The sequence below is a fragment of the Morone saxatilis genome, unplaced genomic scaffold (genome assembly GCF_004916995.1).
Source record: "Morone saxatilis isolate NCDOM2014 unplaced genomic scaffold, NCSU_SB_2.0 Contig14, whole genome shotgun sequence".
In the NCBI taxonomy this organism is placed as follows: Eukaryota; Metazoa; Chordata; class Actinopteri; family Moronidae; genus Morone; species Morone saxatilis.
In genome coordinates this window covers 8,761,509-8,782,217 of record NW_023339696.1, presented here as the reverse complement: position 1 = coordinate 8,782,217, position 20,709 = coordinate 8,761,509, and the positions used below count along the sequence as shown (strand labels likewise).

General features: G+C 42.6%; 3 protein-coding genes across 4 annotated transcripts in view; all 3 read right to left on the bottom strand.

Annotated features, from left to right (window-relative positions):
- The window catches only part of rpsa (ribosomal protein SA), a 2,637-nt gene extending 2,088 nt beyond the window's left edge, over positions 1 to 549 (bottom strand). The window contains exon 1 of the mRNA XM_035655620.1: positions 475 to 549. The gene's annotated coding sequence lies outside the window, so the exon portion shown is untranslated. The remainder of the gene's footprint in view (positions 1 to 474) is intronic.
- A 1,675-nt stretch (positions 550 to 2,224) lies between these two features.
- Positions 2,225 to 7,499, bottom strand: LOC118323257 (mitochondrial glycine transporter A-like). 2 transcript variants are annotated; one of them, XM_035655199.1, is made up of 8 exons: positions 6,992 to 7,499; positions 5,829 to 5,907; positions 4,795 to 4,919; positions 4,493 to 4,577; positions 4,199 to 4,378; positions 3,486 to 3,654; positions 3,216 to 3,376; positions 2,225 to 3,085 (listed from the first exon to the last, which is right to left on the bottom strand). In XM_035655199.1, the coding sequence occupies exons 2-8, from the start codon at positions 5,841 to 5,843 to the stop codon at positions 2,963 to 2,965; spliced, it is 858 nt and encodes a 285-aa protein (XP_035511092.1). In that variant the 5' UTR covers positions 5,844 to 5,907; positions 6,992 to 7,499; the 3' UTR covers positions 2,225 to 2,962. The 2 variants fall into 2 exon arrangements, with proteins under 2 accessions (XP_035511092.1, XP_035511093.1); XM_035655200.1 differs by having other exon boundaries at positions 5,829 to 5,898.
- Positions 7,500 to 8,270: 771 nt separating this feature from the next.
- LOC118323260 (myosin-9-like) overlaps positions 8,271 to 20,709 on the bottom strand; it is a 31,767-nt gene continuing 19,328 nt past the window's right edge. The window contains 29 exon segments of the mRNA XM_035655202.1: positions 8,271 to 9,915; positions 10,066 to 10,238; positions 10,549 to 10,657; positions 10,977 to 11,185; positions 11,359 to 11,482; positions 11,592 to 11,680; positions 11,776 to 11,904; positions 12,001 to 12,162; positions 12,333 to 12,553; positions 12,689 to 12,905; positions 13,022 to 13,270; positions 13,380 to 13,532; positions 14,165 to 14,269; positions 14,497 to 14,703; positions 14,806 to 14,950; positions 15,053 to 15,265; positions 15,425 to 15,596; positions 15,745 to 15,868; positions 16,049 to 16,186; positions 16,272 to 16,478; positions 16,609 to 16,740; positions 16,878 to 16,986; positions 17,189 to 17,349; positions 17,434 to 17,503; positions 17,598 to 17,719; positions 18,616 to 18,803; positions 19,962 to 20,076; positions 20,285 to 20,458; positions 20,575 to 20,709. The exon segment at positions 20,575 to 20,709 is cut by the window's right edge and continues 17 nt beyond it. Coding sequence (XP_035511095.1) covers positions 9,807 to 9,915; positions 10,066 to 10,238; positions 10,549 to 10,657; positions 10,977 to 11,185; positions 11,359 to 11,482; positions 11,592 to 11,680; positions 11,776 to 11,904; positions 12,001 to 12,162; positions 12,333 to 12,553; positions 12,689 to 12,905; positions 13,022 to 13,270; positions 13,380 to 13,532; positions 14,165 to 14,269; positions 14,497 to 14,703; positions 14,806 to 14,950; positions 15,053 to 15,265; positions 15,425 to 15,596; positions 15,745 to 15,868; positions 16,049 to 16,186; positions 16,272 to 16,478; positions 16,609 to 16,740; positions 16,878 to 16,986; positions 17,189 to 17,349; positions 17,434 to 17,503; positions 17,598 to 17,719; positions 18,616 to 18,803; positions 19,962 to 20,076; positions 20,285 to 20,458; positions 20,575 to 20,709 — 4,461 coding nt within the window. The 3' untranslated portion in view covers positions 8,271 to 9,806.

The following is a 20,709-nucleotide window of genomic DNA, read 5'->3' as shown; positions in this document are numbered from 1 at the left end:
CTTGTTCAGGGAAACCAGGATGAATTGTTGGCTTCAAACCGACTTGATGGGGCTTTTTGTTTCCTTAAAGGCACTACAGCGGGGTAAGAGGGGCATTAACTAATGGCACCGGGTTACAGGCGGCCTGTAGGATCGTACAATCACTGCTACAAAGTGTTCTCTCACTTTATCTTATTCTTACGGCTTTAATAGCATCATTTGTCACTATTTCATTTTACTAGTACAAATTTAAAAGTCTGTTCAGGATTTATAATCAGGCGCGAGGGGAACACTGCAAGATGAGCGCGTGTCAACGGCTAGCAAGTTAGCTATCAAATTAGCATGCTCTACTTCGGGACAATCTGGGACATTAACGGCGCGACAGGTCGGGTTTATTCTGCCCTGCTGCTCGCTTTATTCTTAATCTACCGTTACTTTATCTATTCACCGTTAATTAATGCGTTATTACCGAAAAACGACCGGTTAAAAACTCACCACGAAACAACGCCGTATGGAAGTCTGACCACACGGTGAAAAGAGGGCGCTGGGAGGAAATGACGTATTATAAGTACCAAATTTCCAGGCTTGTGATTGGTCGGCTGGTGCGAAGGGGGCGGGCGTAGTTCTGCAAGCTGGCCACCAGGTGGGGTTACCTGCCATGTGCCGCAGTGATGGGAGCGGAGGTAACCAGAGGTCGGACGAGTCTCCCATATTAAGACAATAGAGATGGAAAGACCATATTAAGACAATGCTGAGACGCTGACTTCTCGGTGAAAGACTGACCTGTGTTGCAACTATATTTGCCAGCAGAGATAAAGAGTTCCAGGCAAAGGGGACACAATATGTACACAATGACACAGCGAGTTGAGAAATAATGTACATTAATTTTCATTTTAATGGTGTCTTTATGTGCAGAAAGTTTTACTGAACTCCTGACAGGACACGTTAATGGTGGGAAACTGAGCTGACACACGGCCAGATATGTAAGGTTTGCTGGTAATGATGTGTTGATTCAGAACTGTTTGGATGGATGTCAAGGACGTTAGAGGATCTTACAAATAAGGCTAAAAAAGAAGGAGTGGGGTGGTGTCACATGGTGGAATAACATGTTTTTTTTTCTGGGGAAAATCCAGGTTGTCTAAACATATTTGTTTTGACCATAAGAGCCTCATAATTGATTTATTATGCTCACTCAAAGTAAAGACACTGGTAGGTTTATACATATATATACACATATATATATATATACGTATTCAGCCTCTGAAACCATCGTCCATAATGCTGACACAAATTCACACACAGTGTCAAATCCCTGATTAACTGATTTAATAGTCAGCAGTAGTCATTGGACGTGACACAGATTGTCATCCAAAACTTGATATTATTCACATAATATAGAGATTTATGCATCTGATGAACTGCAGATACAATATTTGGAGACAAAATCGAATAAAAAGAGAAATTAGTATTGATTAAGTTTAGTTTTAGTTTAGTTTTCAGTAGCTGATCTGTGATGAATAATTAACTTTGTTTTCAGCAGATAGCACTCCAGAAATAGCTCAATGTCTTACTTTAGCCGGACTCCTTGTCCCTATTTTCCCTTTGATGTAATGTCACCACTCCCCCTCTGCTGCTTATCTCTGTCTCACAGTGCTATGATAAGTTTTTGGCCTGTATGTTCTGGTAGTCGCTGCAATATGCTGAGCAGAACGTCTTTCTAATCTCTTAGTCTGCAATCATTTTAGATTGGCAGAGTCAGTCATTGTCTTATATCCTGTGCAGTTAATGAGAGGAAAGTACAGAACATGCACATCAGGTACTTAACCTTGATTGTATTAGTAGACAGCTTTTATTTTTTTTTTAAGAAAGTGGTCATCCATTCTGGTATTTTGTCCTTTTTAGTAAAGGATTTAATTCTGTTATCAATGAATAAAGTAACCAAAAGTATCAGATTTATGTATCCAGCAGCCTGTTTCTGGTTCAGCACACAGCTGAAGTCTGGTTTGAAACAAGCTTAATATGAAGTCTGTTGTGTCATTGTGACCCCTGCCCAGTCTGGGACAAGAATTCAGTACGTCATGCGATTGAGCCGCCGTGTCTGTAACAGTTCAGAGGTCAGCCAGGCTTCAGGCACGACTGTGAGGCTGCTCACGTTTATTTCTGTTGAATCATACACACTGAGAATAATGGGTGCAGGGTTTTATTTTCTTAAACATCCTTTTTTTAAGAAAAAAAAAAAAAAAAAAAGGCAAGCTTTTGAATGAAAATACATCTCAAAGGAATATCAAAACAAAACAAAAATCATTACATTTTAAGGCAGAATAATGTGTTACATATTGTATTTGACAAACAATATCGGAATATAAATATCCATTGTGTTATTGGAGAGTCCTCTCCAGGTTTTACATTTGTGCTATGACAGACCTGCTGGGGGTTAAAGTGCATTATGGAGGTCTGAGCTGAATCTGGGACACTGTCTTGAGTAACGATATATTAGGTTACTGCAGTCTTTGTGAGATTACATAGATTTATTCCACAACTGGGAAAAACCAGAGGAATTCCCACTGAGGCGTTTGTAAAAACAAATACTCTTTAAAGGATTAGGATTTCTTTGTGAAATACAGAACATCATAGCATATCCATATTAATATTAAAAATACTTTCTCCAGAGTTACAAAACAAAATATCTTCCTGGTTCATGAACTTCAGCAAAGCACATTTCATGGAGCAAATCCTCCAAATCTCTCTTGTATTGTGCGTATTACTCTTATAGACAACAAGTGTTCTCTTTCTGCGCTCGCCAGTCTGCAGCTCTTGTTGCGCTTGAATCATTGAAGCCTTTGACTCTTATGAGCAAAACATCATCAGGCTCATCTGCACTGTAGCGGTTCCTTCCTGTTCACTTATTACCGTCTTCACTCTGTGACTTTATCTCTTCTTTCTTTTCTTTTTTTCCCCACAAGCTTCTCATCAACTCTTCCCTTCAGGACTTCAGTCCAACACGAGTCATCATCTGCTCATACACTGTCCACGCCATGGCGGCCATCATGGTCCTCCTCAGTGCCCGTGGAACTGCCCCTCTGAAGAACCCCTGGAGTCCATGTTCCTGAGAGAGAGAGAGAGACACGGTGGAAGCATATACGTCAGATACAATCATTAATAACGTCAGCAGCCAAAACATAATCTGGACTGGCCTGGAAATCATGGAGTAAGTAAAAGAGGGGTGAGATAATTACCATATAGATGTATCTGATTGCCTCGGCTGTCCGCAGCTGTGGATTCACTTGGACGTGTGTTTTAACCACATCAGCAGGCTGAGTGATCAGAGAGGCCAATATACCCGCCATGATCCCACAGCTGAAGTTAGCCAAGGGGGCGGAAGCAGACGAGCTGATTTCTTCAAGGAAAACAGAGAATAGGGATTTAATCCAAATGGAAGACCCACAGTTTCTGTCTCCTTTAATAGGTTATTTTTATTACTGAATGAGGTCTGGCTCTACACTTACCTTTTGGCAATAAGGCCTTGGACTGGCTGTAGAACATGACGTAGATACCAGAGAAAGGAACATCTCTGAGGAGAGTGGCCATCAGGCCAGAGAACAGAGCTGCAGGACCTTCAGTCTGACACACACTGCGCAGAGCCCCAGTCACACTCCCATAGCTGTACCTGCCACACTGAAACACAAAAACACACATTTAGTTTAGTTTAATACTCACACAACACACATACAGACACCACACATTGTACAACTCATTCTTATGGCAATCTAATGTTCTGTCTAGTAGTTTATAGTTATTAGTTATACTGATTTATATTGATTATTGAGTCTGACTCAAACAAACTAAAAGATGCCTTTCGTATGTCTGTGCATGCAGTTAAACATGAGATCATCTTATTTCATGGATATGAATGAGATTAGTTGCAGCTCTAGTAAATTATAATTTTATAATAACACAAAGTGATCATATCAGGATCTTATGGACATTCAGGAATTGAGCTAAACTTGGCAAAAATATTTCAATGAAAGGTAGTGGCATTATGCTGGTGTTTTTTTTTAAATTTTAGTTCATAATAAATATTTTCCTTTTCATCAACATAAAGTACATTAAAGCACGGTATGGAACCACTGGTTTAAGCTACAGTATTGGGGCATTCAGAGCAATCTATTACCCAACAGACTGACATCTCCTCCACACACAAATGTCTTCCAGTGCTTACTTCAAAGCGTGTCTTGATGACAGTGACCGGCAACATGAAGACCCCTGCCACCGTCCGGGCCCCGCCTCCCAGCAGCGCAGCCTGTATGGCCCGTGGGCTGCTGTCCTGGAAGAAGTGCTGCTTCAGAGAGTAGTAGGTGCTGAAGTAGATCCCCACTCCTGGGATGGTCCGAGCAAAGGACTGGAGGAGCAGATGGATGAGGGAGCAGAGTCAGAAAAGGACTTTCATGCACACAGAAGAGTTTCTATATGACGGCAGGGTGGATGAAAAAAAAGGTATAAAAGATGTTCTAACCGGTGAGATTCCTTTCCACAGTCCCAGCAACCTCTCTGTCCGCACCACGCTCAGGAGCACAGTCACCATCCCCACTCTGCCCGAGCTGAAAGAGGAACACTCAGATAAGCCGACAGAAAGGTAAATCATGAACACTGCTTTCATGTGCTGAGTGTGTGATACAAGGTTTAGCTGAGGTAAAACTTTCTATTGTGTTCATCCAGTCAATAGAGCGTTTTTTGGAGGTCACAGGGCAAGAAAGCATGTGATGCAATGCAAAGCTAGTGATACCGATAAGTGTGTGTGTGTGTGTGCAGACTCACCCAGGCTGCATGCTGCTCTGTAAGGTCTGCAGACGGGTCTTGATCAGGTCGAGAGGCTGGAAAAGCAGCGTGGAGCAGGTCCCACTGAAGGAGCCACACATGAAGGCTTTGATAGCTGGGTGAGCCTGAGGGGAGGAGAGGGGAGGAGAGGGGAGGGTTCGACAGACACAAGGAGAGAGGAGGTATGGAGTTAAAGAAGTGGGAGAAAGCGAGGGAGGACACGATGAAAGATAAACCGGGGGGCAGCTAATAATAATTTAATTTACAGCACTAGCATTGCTACTCCGTGAAGCCTCTTTGTTGAGCACCAAAATTATTTTCAAAACCAACTAATATGTATAATAATTACATGTATTTATTATTATTGTTAAGTAATTATTGTTTCCATAACCTTGGCTCCAAAGCTACTGATAAGCCACAAGGCATTTAATCACTTATAGTAGTTATGTAAGTAACATTAGTCATAGTATGATTAGCCCTAACCCTTGTTAGATTTCTCCAAATAAATGTTTTAATGCCCTAAGATGACATGAATTCACTCAATTATTGGTTCTTTGAGGGTGTTAACGCATTGTTTATTTCCCTATAAATAATATAATATATAATGTCAAGTCTAAAATGATTAATACAGCTTTGACACAAGTATATTTTTACAATTACGTTAGGTTAAACTAACCTTGTATTATTCTTCATTACTTTCACAGTGCGTATACACTGCTAGACACTTAAAAATGAACTCTGCCATATCCACCGTTGTTATATTATTCAGCTGTGATGTAACAACAGTTTCCCTCCATAAACCTGAATAATCCAGCCGCCTTTCACCTGCTCTCACTTTATCTGCAGCTCTCCTAACACCTGTGGACTCCCTGCATCTCCGGTCAGAAAGACAAGAGTAAAATGGGTCATGAGTGGGTCAGACAGGATGCCCCGACCTCGAGTTAGTTATTAAAAAGTAAGCCTCGTCACCTTTGACTAATATCAGATAAACATAAACATAAAGTGTACATTGTGGCTCCGGCTGGGAAACTCACCAGAGACAGTTCCATAGTTCTTAGTACTTTTTCCTCCTCTTGTAGCGTCTTCACTCTGCTGCCGTCCACTCTGAAATACCTAACACAAAGAGGGAAAAGGAGAAGTGGCCTTTGAGTAATGGGGTCAGTCACTTATGCAACACGGTCTACGGAGCATCTCTTACAGATGATGAGGGAGCATGTGCACAGTCCGGGTGTCTGTGTCAGGCTGCAGATGATTACACACACACACACACACACACAACCGACTAAGTATACAGATCACCTGACGAACACTGCGTTTCCCATTTGCGACCACCCAACACACAGCTATTCATTAACTAACTGAAGATCACTGCGCTACATATTAGGATGGATCTGCTGCGTGTCACTCTCCTGCATGCTTTTCACGTGTGTGTGATTGTGAACTAATGCAATCCGTGTGTGTGTGTGTCAGAAAGCACGATGCACTAAAGCAGTGCTTCTCAAATTTTTTGGGTTAATTTAAAAAAATATTTGTCATGCATTATTCCTAAAATGATTATACCATAAGTTCAATAAAAATGCAAACGTGAGTTTGACAAACCACGTTCTATATTCAAATAATTCTGTTTTCAATGCAATCGTTTACTGCCTCTGGAGCAGAGTTTGGTGCAGTAAAACCTCCCTGAGAAAGACAAAGATCCTCAGTGAAGCACAAGCCTAAAGTTTATCACTAAATCAAAAAGATGCAGTTCAATGCAACTTCAGTGCCTTCTTATTATGTGACGACAAAAACAGAAATAGTGATGGATTCTAAACTAAGTTTAAGTGTGTTTCCTAATAAATCAGACACTGATGGTGCAGCGCTGTATTGCACTGGTCAGAGGGGAACTTGGCTGAAATGTGAATTCAAAGGGAGCACATGAATGAAGTTTGCACTAGAGTTATCTGGGTAATGAATGATTCAGCACAAGGGGGTAAAAAAAAAGTCATTTTGTGAGCAGTGTCTTGGTTTGCTTTCTCTAAATGGATTGTGGGGTTAAAGTTTTGGTTATCATGTATTCAGACATGTATTCAGTTTCAACCATTAAAGGAAAAGAAAGCAGATATAGTCCATTATCTTACAACCTGAGGCTACTGTGTGATATCTACATGTGGAGCCAGAATTACCAGTTCATATGAAAAGGTTATCTGTTGCTTACCTTCTGCAGTACGCACAGATATCACAAGTCTGAAGTCATTGTTGAGCTTCTGGCATGAATCCTCTTCAAAAGCCTTCAGTAAAACACATAAAGGACGGTGACTAAAACTCAAACAGCCGTGTTTAACAGCCCTCCTGTGCCATTCAATAGGTGGCCTTACTATTTTGTCGCAGGCAAGTTTTCCATTTGCCGAAAAAATAACCCCAACGCCGTTAAATGTGAGCGTAAATCCTTCTGACCGAGTGTAACAACCGAGCACAGACACACCTGTAAGCTCACCTGTCTCTGAACCTCTGCGCTCTGTCGTATACTGTCAATGGCTGCAACATGAACACTGTCCCATTCACAACCGGCCGGTTCCTGTTAGACGACGCGGCGTGGTGTAACTGCGAGGAAGCCCCGCCCATGTAGGAGCTCCTGGCTTCTGATTGGTTAGCCAGCTGAGCGTGACGTGGGATATTAAACGAGCACCAATCAGGAGCCGAGAATCAGACCAGACCCCCTCGAAAAGTCCAGAGCCATTATGATATATATAAAAATATATATATTATTTATAAGAAGATATATTATATCTTATAGGATCTGAAAAAAAAACACATTTAGACAGAACAAATGTGTATTTAGTGAACTACATCCACAAAGTTTAAAGGGATTAAAAAAACGTTTTACTTTGAAACAAACAAAACCCTCATGTAAATATCCCGCAGTAAAATACTAAGTAAAAGTGTCATTAGCAATGTATTAAAAGTAACAATACTCATAATGTAGAATGACTAATTCCAGAGCCTTAAAGTCACATAATATTGCATTACTATTATTGATGCTTTAATGTGTATTGTTTGTTTTGATATTAATTTATAACTAGCAACTAGAGGTAGAGTAAAAATGTCTCTCACCTAGAACATAGAAATACTCAACTACCTCAAACCTGTTCGTACCTCCACCACTGACCACATTAAACAAGAACAGGACATTTCTATCCATATTTAAATCACAAGTGCAGTTTAGTACCAGAAAACTTAACGTAACAATAAACAGCTCATCATGTTGTCTTATAACAGAAACAAGCAAGAGGACAAAATAAAAGGTGTTCTCACCCAAATATCCTCATCCTTGTTTACTATTTTTGACTCTGGTGAAACCGGTTCTGACTTGCTTCAAAGAAAACCCTGACTGCCCTCTGCTGGACAAAATACATCACTTCATTAAAAACATCAACTTCAGCCTCAGATCGAGTTCTGAAAATCAACATCAGTATGAAATAATTACACAACATGTAGCAGTTTAGAAAGCCTCTTTAATTGCAATAATACCAACATTTCACAACATGATTTCCATTCCAGAGGTGCAGACAAACAAACATTACAGAAGAATTGTTGGAGATGCAGTTTTTTTTTTCTTCATTTTTTGGATTTACATTGGTTTTTTTTTTTTTTTTTTTTTTTAAGTGCGCTGTGAGCTGTTATTAAGTAACAACACATTCCTCTCACTTCCCAGCAGTGTGAGCCAAAAGCCACCCCTGAGCGCAGCCTGTGAGGGGTTAAACATCATCCTGACACAATGAGCTTGTTTTTCTATAGAACTGTTCATCTAATACATCTACTCAACACCTGGCTACATATTAAGTCCCCATGTGTACATGAAGCCCAATCAGCCCGAGTATAGCGTACAGGTTACAGCGATGAAGTACGTCCCTTCCTCCTGAATCTGCCTTTGGTTTGTAACAACCTCAGCTACTCCTCCCTCAGCAAGCTGTGCTCTGAGAATACAGTGTGTGCTGTGAGTAATAAGCTACCCCACCACCCCATTTAACCTTGAACATTAACAAAAACACTGATAGTGATAAATGTAAAAATCAATGCACGTCCAAAAAGCCAACCACCCCGCCCAGTAGGATTCAGCTGTATTTAAGGCTTTAGTGTGCGTCGGCAAGTTTGTGCACTAAACCAAAAGAGCACGGTTTGTTTTCCAAAACTTCCAAGCTTCTCCGTCAGCGTTTCAATGAAAACACACGAATGCAGTGGTTTACAATGTCAAGGCTTAAGTGTTTTTGTTTCATCTCAGTGCAAAATTAAGAAATTTCAGCACAGTCACAATCAAATGCCTTCAGTATGCGTCAATGAGTCTCCAATTGTGTTACTTGAAATCTGCCTCCAATTTAAACTTTCCACATGAAATGTGTGTAGATCAAATCATTAAGCTCAAAAGCATAGTCTCGAGTACTAACTGCAGCTAAATTGATAGAATACATTTGAGCATATAAACCTTCATTATAAACTGAGGCGAGAGCGCGAGCATAATAAACATGAAGCACTTCCATTCTTAACCATTATAAAAACTTCTGCATAAAATACAATTCTATAGATTGAGATATTACTTTGGTCCCCTTCCAGTAAATCTGTCTTCATTTATGTATACTTCTTTCTTTGTTTTCTCTTTCTTCAATTAGAAAAATAGATCCTAAATCAGGACTATTATAATTGGAATGTTTCCTTATAAAAATATTATTTTATTTTTCCCAGAGAATGAAAAATGAAGCAAAACAAAAGATTTGGCCCAAAAAAAATAATGTGTGTATTTGTCAGCATGGTGATTGTCCCACTTTACTGGCTTCTGTATGTGTGAAAGTGTGTTAAGAATGCATAGATTGTCAGTGTTGAACAGATCACTGTCGCACGACTAAACTCTAGTTTCAACAACATTCTCATGTTTGTGTTCCTCTCCGTTCAGTAGGTACAGTAATGTGTGCTCATATGTGAATTTGGGTCGGTCTATTTATGATGCAGTTTAAGGAGTCAAGTGGCACTGTGGCTGTTCATTCAGGCTTGGGCTCAGCGGGCTCGCTCTTTGGCTCGCTCTCCTCGTCGCTCTCGATGCCACCGCGGGGAACTGTGCGGCGCACGGTGAAGGGGAGGTCGCCGCGCCTAAAAACAGACAACAGAAAATTAAACAGTGACCGCAATGATTCCCAAATACATTTACACGCAGCAGGACTGGGCGATACCTCAACGACTGCTACAACTGTCTGTAGATACAAACTAAAGCTACTAGTTCTCTAAAGTCCCCTTTCCCACCTGAGCTTGTTCTTGAGGGTGGTGACTTCACGGTTCATGGCGTCCGCAGACTCCGTGGCGTCCTCCAGCTCCCTCTGCAGTTTCCTTCGGTTGGCGTTGGCTCGCTGAGCCTCTTCCTCAGCCTCCTCCAGCTGACGCTTCAGCTGCTTCATGCGAGAGTTCAACTTGTCGACCTATAATTCGACACAGATGTTGGTTAGATATACAACTCTCTCCTAGTTGTAGACTACAACGCTGATCTTCATAATACGTCTGATATATTGCTGAGGAGCTGCGTAATATTTCATCTGAAAGCATTTAAATCACCAACTTATTCTGGCCCCATAACAATTTCCCTTATATAGCAGACCAGTCACCAGGAATGTGGAAAGTACAGACGTAGATCTACACACACACACATTACACTGATAATACTCAGGAAAGCCAGAACAGAGAGACAGAATTGGCCAACGTAAAGCTCTGGGATTATGGAAAAACTCTGACCTGGTCCTTGTGCTGCTCTGTGTTGCGTCTCTCGTCATCCACCTGCAAGATGACTTCCTTCAGTTTCTTCTCTGTGCGTCTCACAAGCTTGGTGGCACCCTGCCTCTCCCTGAGTGAAGAGCACAACTGGTCAGACTCCGAACACAATGTCACGTACTGTCAAGCTACTAAAACCTGGTGGTGGTGGAAGTATTTAGTTTCCATTTAAGTTGTTTTGGCAAAATATCTAACAGGTCACACAATATTAGGCTTAATATGTTTTTAATTTAGTTATTTATTTTTCTAGTATTTGTTTATTTAGGATGTTTCCCAATGGACATTTAGGGCCATTGATGTTTTCATCTGCCGGACAATAGTAGTGTAATAGTAACTAAAGCTGTGAAAGTAAGGGTGGTGTAAAAAATAGATGTCGTGAAGCGGGCTATCACCTGGTCTCCATGTCCAGCTGTTCCTCCAGCTGAGCAATCTTTGCCTCCAGGGCGGCCATATTGGCCTTGTACTTGGACTTGACTGTTCCCTCCAGCTCCTGCAGCTTCAGTTTCAGCTCCTTGTTCTGACGCTCCAGTTGGGCCCGGGCTCCTTCCACGCGCTGAGAGCTGCTGCGCTCTGCTGTCAGCTCCACATTCATCTGGTCGTTCTAACAAAACAAAAGTTGGACAGGGACACTTCAATACAACTGGCTCACACCAAAAATGGAGAGGAATCAATGTTTGCTCTGGAGCCTCCAACCACTTGAACTTATATGGGCTAGCAACTCTGTCAACAGGCACATTAACTATAACCAGTTGCTCTGCACTCTTCTCCACAGACCTGCAGCATTGCTTTCTTCAGCCTGTCGTTGGTGAGCTCAGTGTTGCACTGCTCCTCCTCCAGCTCCTCCTCCAGCTGAGCAATGCGAGCCTCCAGCCGTCTCCTCTCCTCTACAACTTGAGCGCTGAGAGATGAAGAAAAGGTGGGAGGTAGATGCACACAATAAGTCAATAACAGGTGATACACACAACTGACAATTGTGCTATTTTACTGCAGATTGATAGCTTCCTTACTTCTTGCTGGCCTGGTTGTTAATCTCATCCTGCAGTTCATCTCTCTCCTGCTGGGCCTGTCTCTTTACTCGCTCTGCAGCTGCCAACTCCTGCACAGAGGATGAATGAGCAGACAGCAATGAGTTTAAGTGTGAAACAGGGGCAAGGAAAAAGAATAGAGAGTGAAACAGATAAGCGTGCGGACCTCCTGCATCTGGAGCATGTCAGCCTCCATGCCCTTCAGCTTCTTCTCTGTCTCCTTGCTCTGAGCGAGGATCTCCTCTCTGGACATACGAGTATCCTCCAGCTCCCGGATGAGATCCTTCATCTGGGCCTGCAAGAACATTCACACACGGTTAGTATTCAAACACATCATTGAGTTGATGTGGATGCTTTTATTGTGTTGAAGATAATCCAACAGCTGACTTACTTGGAGTTTCTTCAGCTGTTTCAGGGCCTCGTCACGGTTCTTGTTGGCCATGTCGATGCCCGCCTCCAGCTCCTTCAGGTCCAACTCCAGCTTCTTACGACCGGCCACGGCAGCAGAGCGCTGTTTCCTCTCATCCTCCAGCTCCATCTCCATCTCGCGCACCTGAAGGAGGAAACATTTGAGTTCAGCAATATTTAAAAAGCATCACTTTACTTCTAAGTTATCTCTGAATATTCTGTCTGATTTTCAAATGATTGTCAAGGTGGACAAACAAGTAACAAAACAGTTATCATATACTTTTAGATTTAGTTCAGACTATATCCTGTTAGTACCTGTTTGATCAGTGACCTCTTCTTCTCCTCGCCCATCTCGTCACGTCCTGCCAGGTCTCTCTCGTACTGGGCCTTCATGGCCTGCATGTTGACCTCCAGACGCAGCTTGGCATCCTCTGTGGCCTGCAGCTCATCCTCCAGCTCCTCCCAGTTGAGTGGTTTTCTTCACTCCCTCCAGCTGCTGGTCCTTCGCACGTTAGATTTCTCCAGCTTCGTTGGACCTTTATGAACAGGGAAACAATGTTGAATGAGGACAACGTATGAACAGGACCATGTGGAGCGCAAACACAACACCCAACAACACACACACACCCACACACACACACACACACCACTGAAAACACACTTTTTCAGACTTACATTCTTGCCAACATCATCCTTAGAGGATACCAGGTCCTCCATTTCAGCACGCAGCAGTTTGTTGTTGCGGTCCAGCTCCTCCTTCATGTCCATCAGAGAGTCCAGCTCACGGGTTAAAGCCAGTGCCCGGGTCTCCTTCTCACGGGCCTCAGCTTCAGCTCGGTCACGCTCCTCTGCATAGCGAGCAGATATGTTCTTCTCCTCTGCCAGCATCTGGAGAAAATCACGAGGACAGTGTCAAATCTTAACCCTCAGACTTCGAGTGTCTAAAATGTGTTTCCTATCTTTGATGTATATTAATTTCACACAATAAAAAAAAGCTATCTCACCTGGTCAAACTTCTTCTGCTTCTTCTCCAGGTTAGAGACAATCTGTCGGAGGTGGTCCTGGTCTACCAGCAGGTCGTCCAACTCTTGCTGGAGACGCGTCTTGGTTTTGTCCAGCTTCTCAAAGGCAGCACACTTCTCCTCCAGGCGCTGGTTTGTTCCCTCCAGGTCTCTTTGAAGCCTCTTCTTTGACTCCTCAGCAGTCTCCAGACAACCTGCGTCCTGCTCAACCTTCTTCTTCATTTCAGCGAGCTAGAAGGAAAGAGGCATCACTCAAATATTCAACGCTGTGAGGCAGATGTGTGCTTCAAAATATCCCAGTCTGAGGTAGCAATAGTTGAAATTAAATGTTCATTCTCACCTGACCCTGCACCATTTGAAGCTGCTTCTCTACATTTCTCTTGGCTTCTTCTTCTTCCTCCAGCTGTTCTCTTAGGTTGTTCTGTTCATCCTCCAGCTGCCGCAGACGTGTGCTATTTGCCAGTTTCTGGCGTGTCTCTTCCTGGAGTAGCTCCTGTTTTAATAATAATAATAAAAATATATAGGAGGTTATTGAGCTTTTTTCGTGTAAAAACTATTGGACACAAACTATCTTAAAATATGTCTGTCTTTAATAATTTACAGCCTATAAAACAAAAAAAATATTTTTAATCAATAAGAGCATTATGCTAGCATGTGATATTTTCACAGCACGGATTTGAATAATAAATTAAGTGAATTAATCCCTCTACTCGTCATATAACAAATGTCAAATGTACATAATTAAACCAGTTAATACAGCCCATTACAGGCATGTTTGGAGGACTTAGATGGTCTTTCCTATTTTTTTTTTAGGAAGGTTATTATGTACCAAAATAGTCATGTAATAAAAAAAAAAAAAAAAAAAAACTATGCTGAGGGTTTCTACTGCGTTTTTTAAAGTATTGATTCTGTCTGTTTGGCACACACACACGACAAATGTGTGCGGGTTTTACTCTGCAGTGCAACGTTTGAGTTAAGGATGAGCAACTGAGTTAAAAGCAGTCACTTTCGCCTCCACTGAGTTAAATCCCGTAGGCTGTGACTTCTGGTATTTTCAGTTTAGACCATGGTAGTTTTATCTCTACACATACAGGAGGGTAAAAACAGCATGTGTTGTTTGCGTACCTGAACATCCTGCAGCTGGGACTCCACAGCAGAGCAGTCTTTTGTTGCCTTGATGGACTTGCCCTCCACCTCACTCAGCACGCAGCTTACATTTTCCAGTTCAGCCTGTGGACAACAGGACAACAGATGAAGCATTGATCAGAAACAACATGTCATCTACTTAGTGTTCAGTCAATAATGGCTCAGATTTAGCTTTAATATTATCACTTAAAGGTCATCTTTCACACACGTGATGAGGCGCACAGACAGACAGCAGTACTCACAGATGTAATAGTTGCAGGTGCAAACAGAACTGAACAAGAAAACCCTCAAAATGTTTCAAAGAGTTGTACCTGCACTTTTGCCAGTTTCTCCGCAAGCTCCACCCTCTGGCGCTCACTCTCTGAATGTTTGAGCAGCAGCTCCTGGACCTGGGTTTCAGCTTTCTTCCTGCGATGTTCGGAGTCCGTCTTACCCTGCATCAGCGTCTGCATCTCAATGGCTAGCTCGTTCCTCTCCGACTCCAGAGCCTGCTTGGCTTTCTCCATGGACACTTTGTTCTGCAGGGAAGGACAAGTATTAATGGTTTCTGCAGTCAAAAACAAAACAAAATGTTACTCAAGGAGAAATCAAAGTAGTTTGATAAAAGGTTTTAAAATTACCCTCTTAGCCTGCTCCAGCTGCTCATTGAGCTCATCGAAGGCCTGGCCGTGTTTATGTCTCATCTCAACCAACTGCTGTTCGTGAACTTTGGCTTCATCATCCAGAGTCTTTTTAAGTTGTGCCACCTCTGTCTCACGCTTGGTCCTGAGCAGGGAGAAGAGAGGTTAATTTGCTTGTGTCAAGACTCAAAGTAATGCGATCTAGCATAAATGGGCAGAGGTTTAACTGTTGTTGCTATGCCTGTACCTTAGTTCTTGCTGAGCGGCGGTGGAGTCCAGAGTGTCCTCCAGCTCGGTCTTGAGGGCCTCCAGCTCTTCTCCCAGGTCCCTGCGGTGTTTTTCTGCCTTGGTGCGGGCCTGCCTCTCCAGCTCCAGATCCTCCTGCAGTTCAGAGAGCTGAGCTTCCATCTCACGGATCTTTTTCTGGGCCAGGTTCTTCTGCGCTGCCTCCTCCTCAATCCTGGAGTAGGTCAGCAAAAATAGGTAAATGGAGCAGGGGGTGGGGAATCTTCAAACTATCATCCATCTATCATCCATTTGAATAAATTAACCTATGATACTACTACTAGCTGACAAACTAAGTATAGGGTAATAATGGCAAACAATTACTCATACAGACCTGGCCAGCGCTGCCTGGAGCTCTTCCTCCTTCTTGGCTAGTTGGGCACGGAGCTCAGCAATCTGGGCCTGCAACTCAGCAATCTGGTCGTGTGTATCTGTGAATTCACCCTCCAGCTTGCGTCGGTTCTTTTCCAGCTCCTGGCGCTGCTTCTCCTCCCTGCGCAAGCGGTCTGACATAAAGAAGAACCAATATGAGATTATAGGGAAAGAGAAAAAAGAAAACGGTGTGCTTAACACCTTGTCCTGTTTAGGACCAGTGGGATTTATAATGGCTAACATGTAAGTGACTGTATGTCCCCCATTGTGTTCTCTTCTTACCCTCCAGGTCTGTGATCATGGCCTCATGTTTGGTCTTGAGTTTCTGCAGGCTCTTGGATTTCTCCTCCTCCTCCGCCAGGTTGGTGGTGAACTCAGAGATCCTCTCCTCCATCAACTTTTTCTCCTGTATTCACAAACAGGGTAAACAAGAGCAAATTAAATAGTTAAATCGATCACAAAAAGTAGTCACTAGCCCCATCCAAGTTAAGTCAGTGGGCCTACATCAAAACAAAGTAAGAGTAATCACTACTCCAACTGACCAATCACAATGTCCATCCCAATGGGTATAGGGGTTGTTTCTAACCTTGTTTAGTTTGTTGTTCTGGTCATCTAGAAGCATAACATCCTCTTCTATCTTCTTCATCTTGGCCTCAAGGGTGACTTTCTCCAGCTGGAGCTTCTGTCTGGCTGCTTCCTCCTCATCCAGCTGTTGTTCCAAGTCCTGTGTGCAGAGAAGTGACAGTAGGGTTGGCAACGCAAATCAAACAAAGTGTAGTCTATAAAGTTTATAGACCTTTCCTACTTACTCCAATGTTTTGCTGCATCTTCTTTTTCTCTGTCAAAAGCTGAGAGGCACGCTCTTCCTCCTCCTCCACACGGGCCTCCAGGTCGTGGAGGATCTCCTCCAGCTCCTGCTTCTTGGCAGCCAGACGGGCTCTCATCTCCTCAGCCTCAGCACAGAGTTCTGTTTCTGCCTGAAGCTGCTCCTGCAGGGCCATCTTCTCAGCATTCAGCTGCAAAAAGAGTAAAAAGACGTTTAACATCTCGCACAGTTAACTTAAATCAAGGATAAACAGCACTTATGACATTCAAACAAAGCATCCTCCTGTCCAACCATGAAAATTAAACTTTCTTAAAGTTTACCTGCTGCTGTTTTTCCTCCATATCCCGAAGCTGCTCCTCAGCATGCAAATGCTTCTCCTTCACCTTAACCAACTCTTCATCCTTTGCCAGCATCTCCTCCTCCTGCCTGCTGACTTGCAGCAGAGGCTTCACCTGAGGACAAAATGGTGGAATTCAGAGGAATTAGAAAAGACAAAAATGAAAGAATTGGCATGGTTGTGAAAACAAAAAACACACAAAAAACACAAACAATAACTGAAATGTTGGCTAAGATGTTGTAAGAGGTTCACCTTGGTAAAGAGCCTCCACCACTGCCAGTTCCTGAGTTTAAGATAAGCGGCACAGTTTCTCTGGATCACCTTCATTGCAGTCAGCTGCTGCTGTCTCTTGGCAAATGCCCTACAAAGCAATATCAGACAGAGTCAGACAATTGCAATATTCACGATGAAGTACAATGCAACAAACTACAAGTAATAACCTTAACTCATCAATAAACAAGAAATTTCGTTTTACTAAGTTGTACATTCAGGGGTTCAACCAGGGTCAATTTCATGGCAAAATAAAGGCTGAAATATAGAAAATAACAATTGTCTGTGCTTACTTGCGAGCTACATAGCCTCTGCACCAGGCCTGGAAACTGATGATGATGTCAGTGATCTTCATGTCCCTCTCCTCCTCCAGGTGAGCCAGAACTCCGGCTCTGAAGAACACTTTACTTTGGCCGATACGGTACAGGTTGGGATCCAGCTCCAGGCTTTTGATCTGACACCACAGTAAGCACATTGATCAATCACACTGCAGAGGGTGTTATCGTGGTGCTTGGCTATAATGTTTTAGACTTCTTACCATGAGCACACAGGCCTGCTTTCCATCCATGAAGCCCTTGGGGATGGCATTGGGAGTCAGGATTTCATACCTTTGAGAGGGGCAGATGATGGAATTTTAATGTTTTCTTACACATACCCGCCAGAGAACAAAACATATTGGGAACAGTGTTATTATTCTGTTACCTCTGTCTGAACTCCTGGAAGACGATGCGGTTGGGGAAGCCCTGTCTGCAGATACGGATCCCCTCCAGTACACCATTGCACCTCAGCTGGTCCAGAACCAGGTGGGGGTCCAGTTTACCGGCCTGAGAAAGGGGAACATTTACTGATCAGCAGTGTGGCAAAATAGAAAAATAGACAGTTCTATTCTGCACAGTGTCCTGTAGCACTTTTTAAATGGGAAATGTATATTATGAGGATAATTTAATTACAGATAATGAATTAGTGATTATTAATAATTGTTTATTTGGAATCCTTATGCAAAACAATTGATATACTTTGTGCTCTATGAAAGCCAAAGTGTGTTTGTAAAGTGTTTTAATGAACTTTACTAGAAGAAATAAATGAACATTTGAAGAGTCAGAACTGTTGGTTGCTGTGTTAACAATAGTGACGTCAGATTTGGTTAGAACAGGTTAGATGCAGAGTTGGTTGTGGGCATCTTTGCTCACTACAGCTTACCGTCAGACTACCCAAACTACAGGTTATGAACAAAAATGCATAAATGAATAAAAAAAATTATTGGTCATCTTATCTGTAATTGTTTTGGTTGAAATAAATAAATAAATAAATAAATAAATAAATAAATATCCACATTGTGCATCCCTGCTCCATAGAACCAGAGGAACTAAACACAGGAACTGAAAGTCCCTTTGGCACATTCTTGTTTGCCTTTCCATGGTATCTGATGATATATAAAGAACTGTGTTCACATGAGAACCATGTGTTTAATAAGGAAACACAGAATGACTCTGTTCTATGTATTTACAGTTGCGTGACTGATGATGGAGATGCATGTAATTAATGAATGAAAAGGAGAAACACAGGAGGTAGAGTTTAACCCCAACAGCATGAACTCTATCATACAGGAACAAAATTTATTCCATAGTTCCTTCAGTCCAAATTTAGGTTTAATTCCTGCTCCTGTGGGAAAGTTCCTACAGTGGAAATGCTCTAATAGATGCCAGCATTTCTCTGGTACCTTTTTCTCGTGGTTGGGGATGATGCAGCGAACAAAGTTGGGGTTTGTGTTCCTCAAAGTGGCCATGAGCTTGGACAGCTGCTCCTTGTACAGCTGGCCCACTGTGCGGAACATGCCCTTGCGGGTCTTAAAGGCACCGGGCATCTCGGACATGCCAGACACCTTATCCAGACCTACAATGCGGTCCACTGAAAGACGAGACAATAGAGAGAAAAAATAGAGAAATAGTGAGACGTTGTGTGAGAAGCCAGAGGGTTAAAGCCAGTGAATAATTTGAATACTCAACCAGGCAAACTCAAACCAAATGCATGTCACAAGGAAGAATGAATATGACCATTGTCTCTCCACTTCCTCTTGGTAAACATACACCAGGAGAGAGTAGAGGCAGTTCACAATACCAGGACCAGTGAAACACCACACAAACACCGAGTGGATGCGGAGAGAAACAGGATTCAGGAGTAGGATGACAGAGTGGAGTCACAAAAAGCCAGTGAAGCGTGGAGAGATTACACACCATAAAAATATTCAGTGCAGTGAGTAGGAGGGGCTGGTCAGCGGTTAACGCTGCCAGCTTGTAGTTCTGAGTGGAAACTATGTGTGATGGTTCTGGTAAATATGTATGTGTGTCAGGAAGGTGAGAAACTTTGGCAGTTGCAGTGGGCATGTATTTCTGTGGTGATAAAAAAATCAAACCAAACCAAACCCATGCAGTATATACCCATTGCTGCAGTACCCATGACCAACACCAGGAGTCCCAAACAACACTATTACACAGAGGGAGAAAAGGAGAGTTCAATGACAGAGCATCAAGTGGTAAGAAGACTGCGCACACACACAGCTGGTTAAAAAGACACAGAAACAACTCACAAAATCTTAAATCTTTTGAAAGTTTAAACCCAAAACACAAGTTTGAACATTTAGGAGAAATGGAGGGGCGGCAGAGAGGATTTATGGTAGAAATAAGCATGTTTAAACAGACAACAGGAGTAAGAGGGAAAGGCTAAATAAATGAAAAAGAAACGTGGTCACCTGAGTCTGAGTGTAGAATAGGAAAACGCTGATAAAAATAGGCTCTCTGACAATTCTGTACCTCTGAGACCCAGTAAAAGAAAAAATGACAGACAAAATGGGGCCATACAGAGGAAGAAATCGATGGAAACAAGTGGGATTTGAGAAGGTAAAAACAAAGGTCCACGAACCAGACAATAAAAAGAGAGAAAGCACTATGAAATACAAAAACAGGAACAGGAAAGCCAACATGAAATAATTTCCCACATCAAACACCGCCACCAGAGAAGCAGTGATTCCTGGGTTAATGCAATAAGTTAACATCTGCTTCAACTCACCGTCCCTCCAGAGCTCAGAGACAAACTTGTCAGTGGACTGGTTGAGCAGTGTAGCCACGTTGTCATTCAAGGGGTCCATGTTCTTCATTAGCCACTCATCTGCCTTGTAGTCCACCTGGGGATAACATTAGGGCGGGAAGTGTTAAGTTACTTTCTTAGACTCACATATTGTTGGGACATAAAGTTTGAGAACTGGACAAATGCATGACAGAAAAGGCACACTCGTGTCTAAAATAGATGAAGATTTATGACAAATTATGCCTCCGAAAATGATGTTATATTATATCAATGAGTATGCATCATAATGAACTCTGCATGTTTACCTTTCCAGCGTAATGGATGATGCAGAAGTCAGCTTCATCCTTCAGTTTCTTGGGCTTGAAGAACTTGGGGTGAGTGCCCTGCTCCTGGAGCACCTTCTCCACAAAGCTCTTGTCTGTGGCTTTGGGAAACCAGCACTCCTCATCCAGGAGAGCAAGGATACCAGGAGGACTGGCCTGCACACAGAAGGGAGAGTACAGATCTTACTGCATGGCACAGAACAGCCCTGAAGTACTTAATACAGTTACAAAGAAATGAAAGCTTAACAGGCGAGTATGCTTTTCAAACTCACAGGTTTCTCAATGAGCTCGATGCAGGGCTGCAGGTCCAGGCCGAAATCGATGAAGCTCCACTCGATGCCCTCCCTCTGGTACTCCTCCTGCTCCAGGATGAACATGGTGTGGTTGAAGAGCTGCTGCAGCTTCTC

Excerpts from the sequence above, each read along its gene's own strand:
- LOC118323257 (XM_035655199.1), bottom strand. Across the intron at positions 3,655-4,198 it reads TCATCAAGACACGCTTTGAA|TGTGGCAGGTACAGCTATGG; the intron begins GTAAGCACTGGA and ends TTTGTGTTTCAG. Across the intron at positions 3,377-3,485 it reads CAAGGCCTTATTGCCAAAAG|AAATCAGCTCGTCTGCTTCC; the intron begins GTAAGTGTAGAG and ends TTTTCCTTGAAG.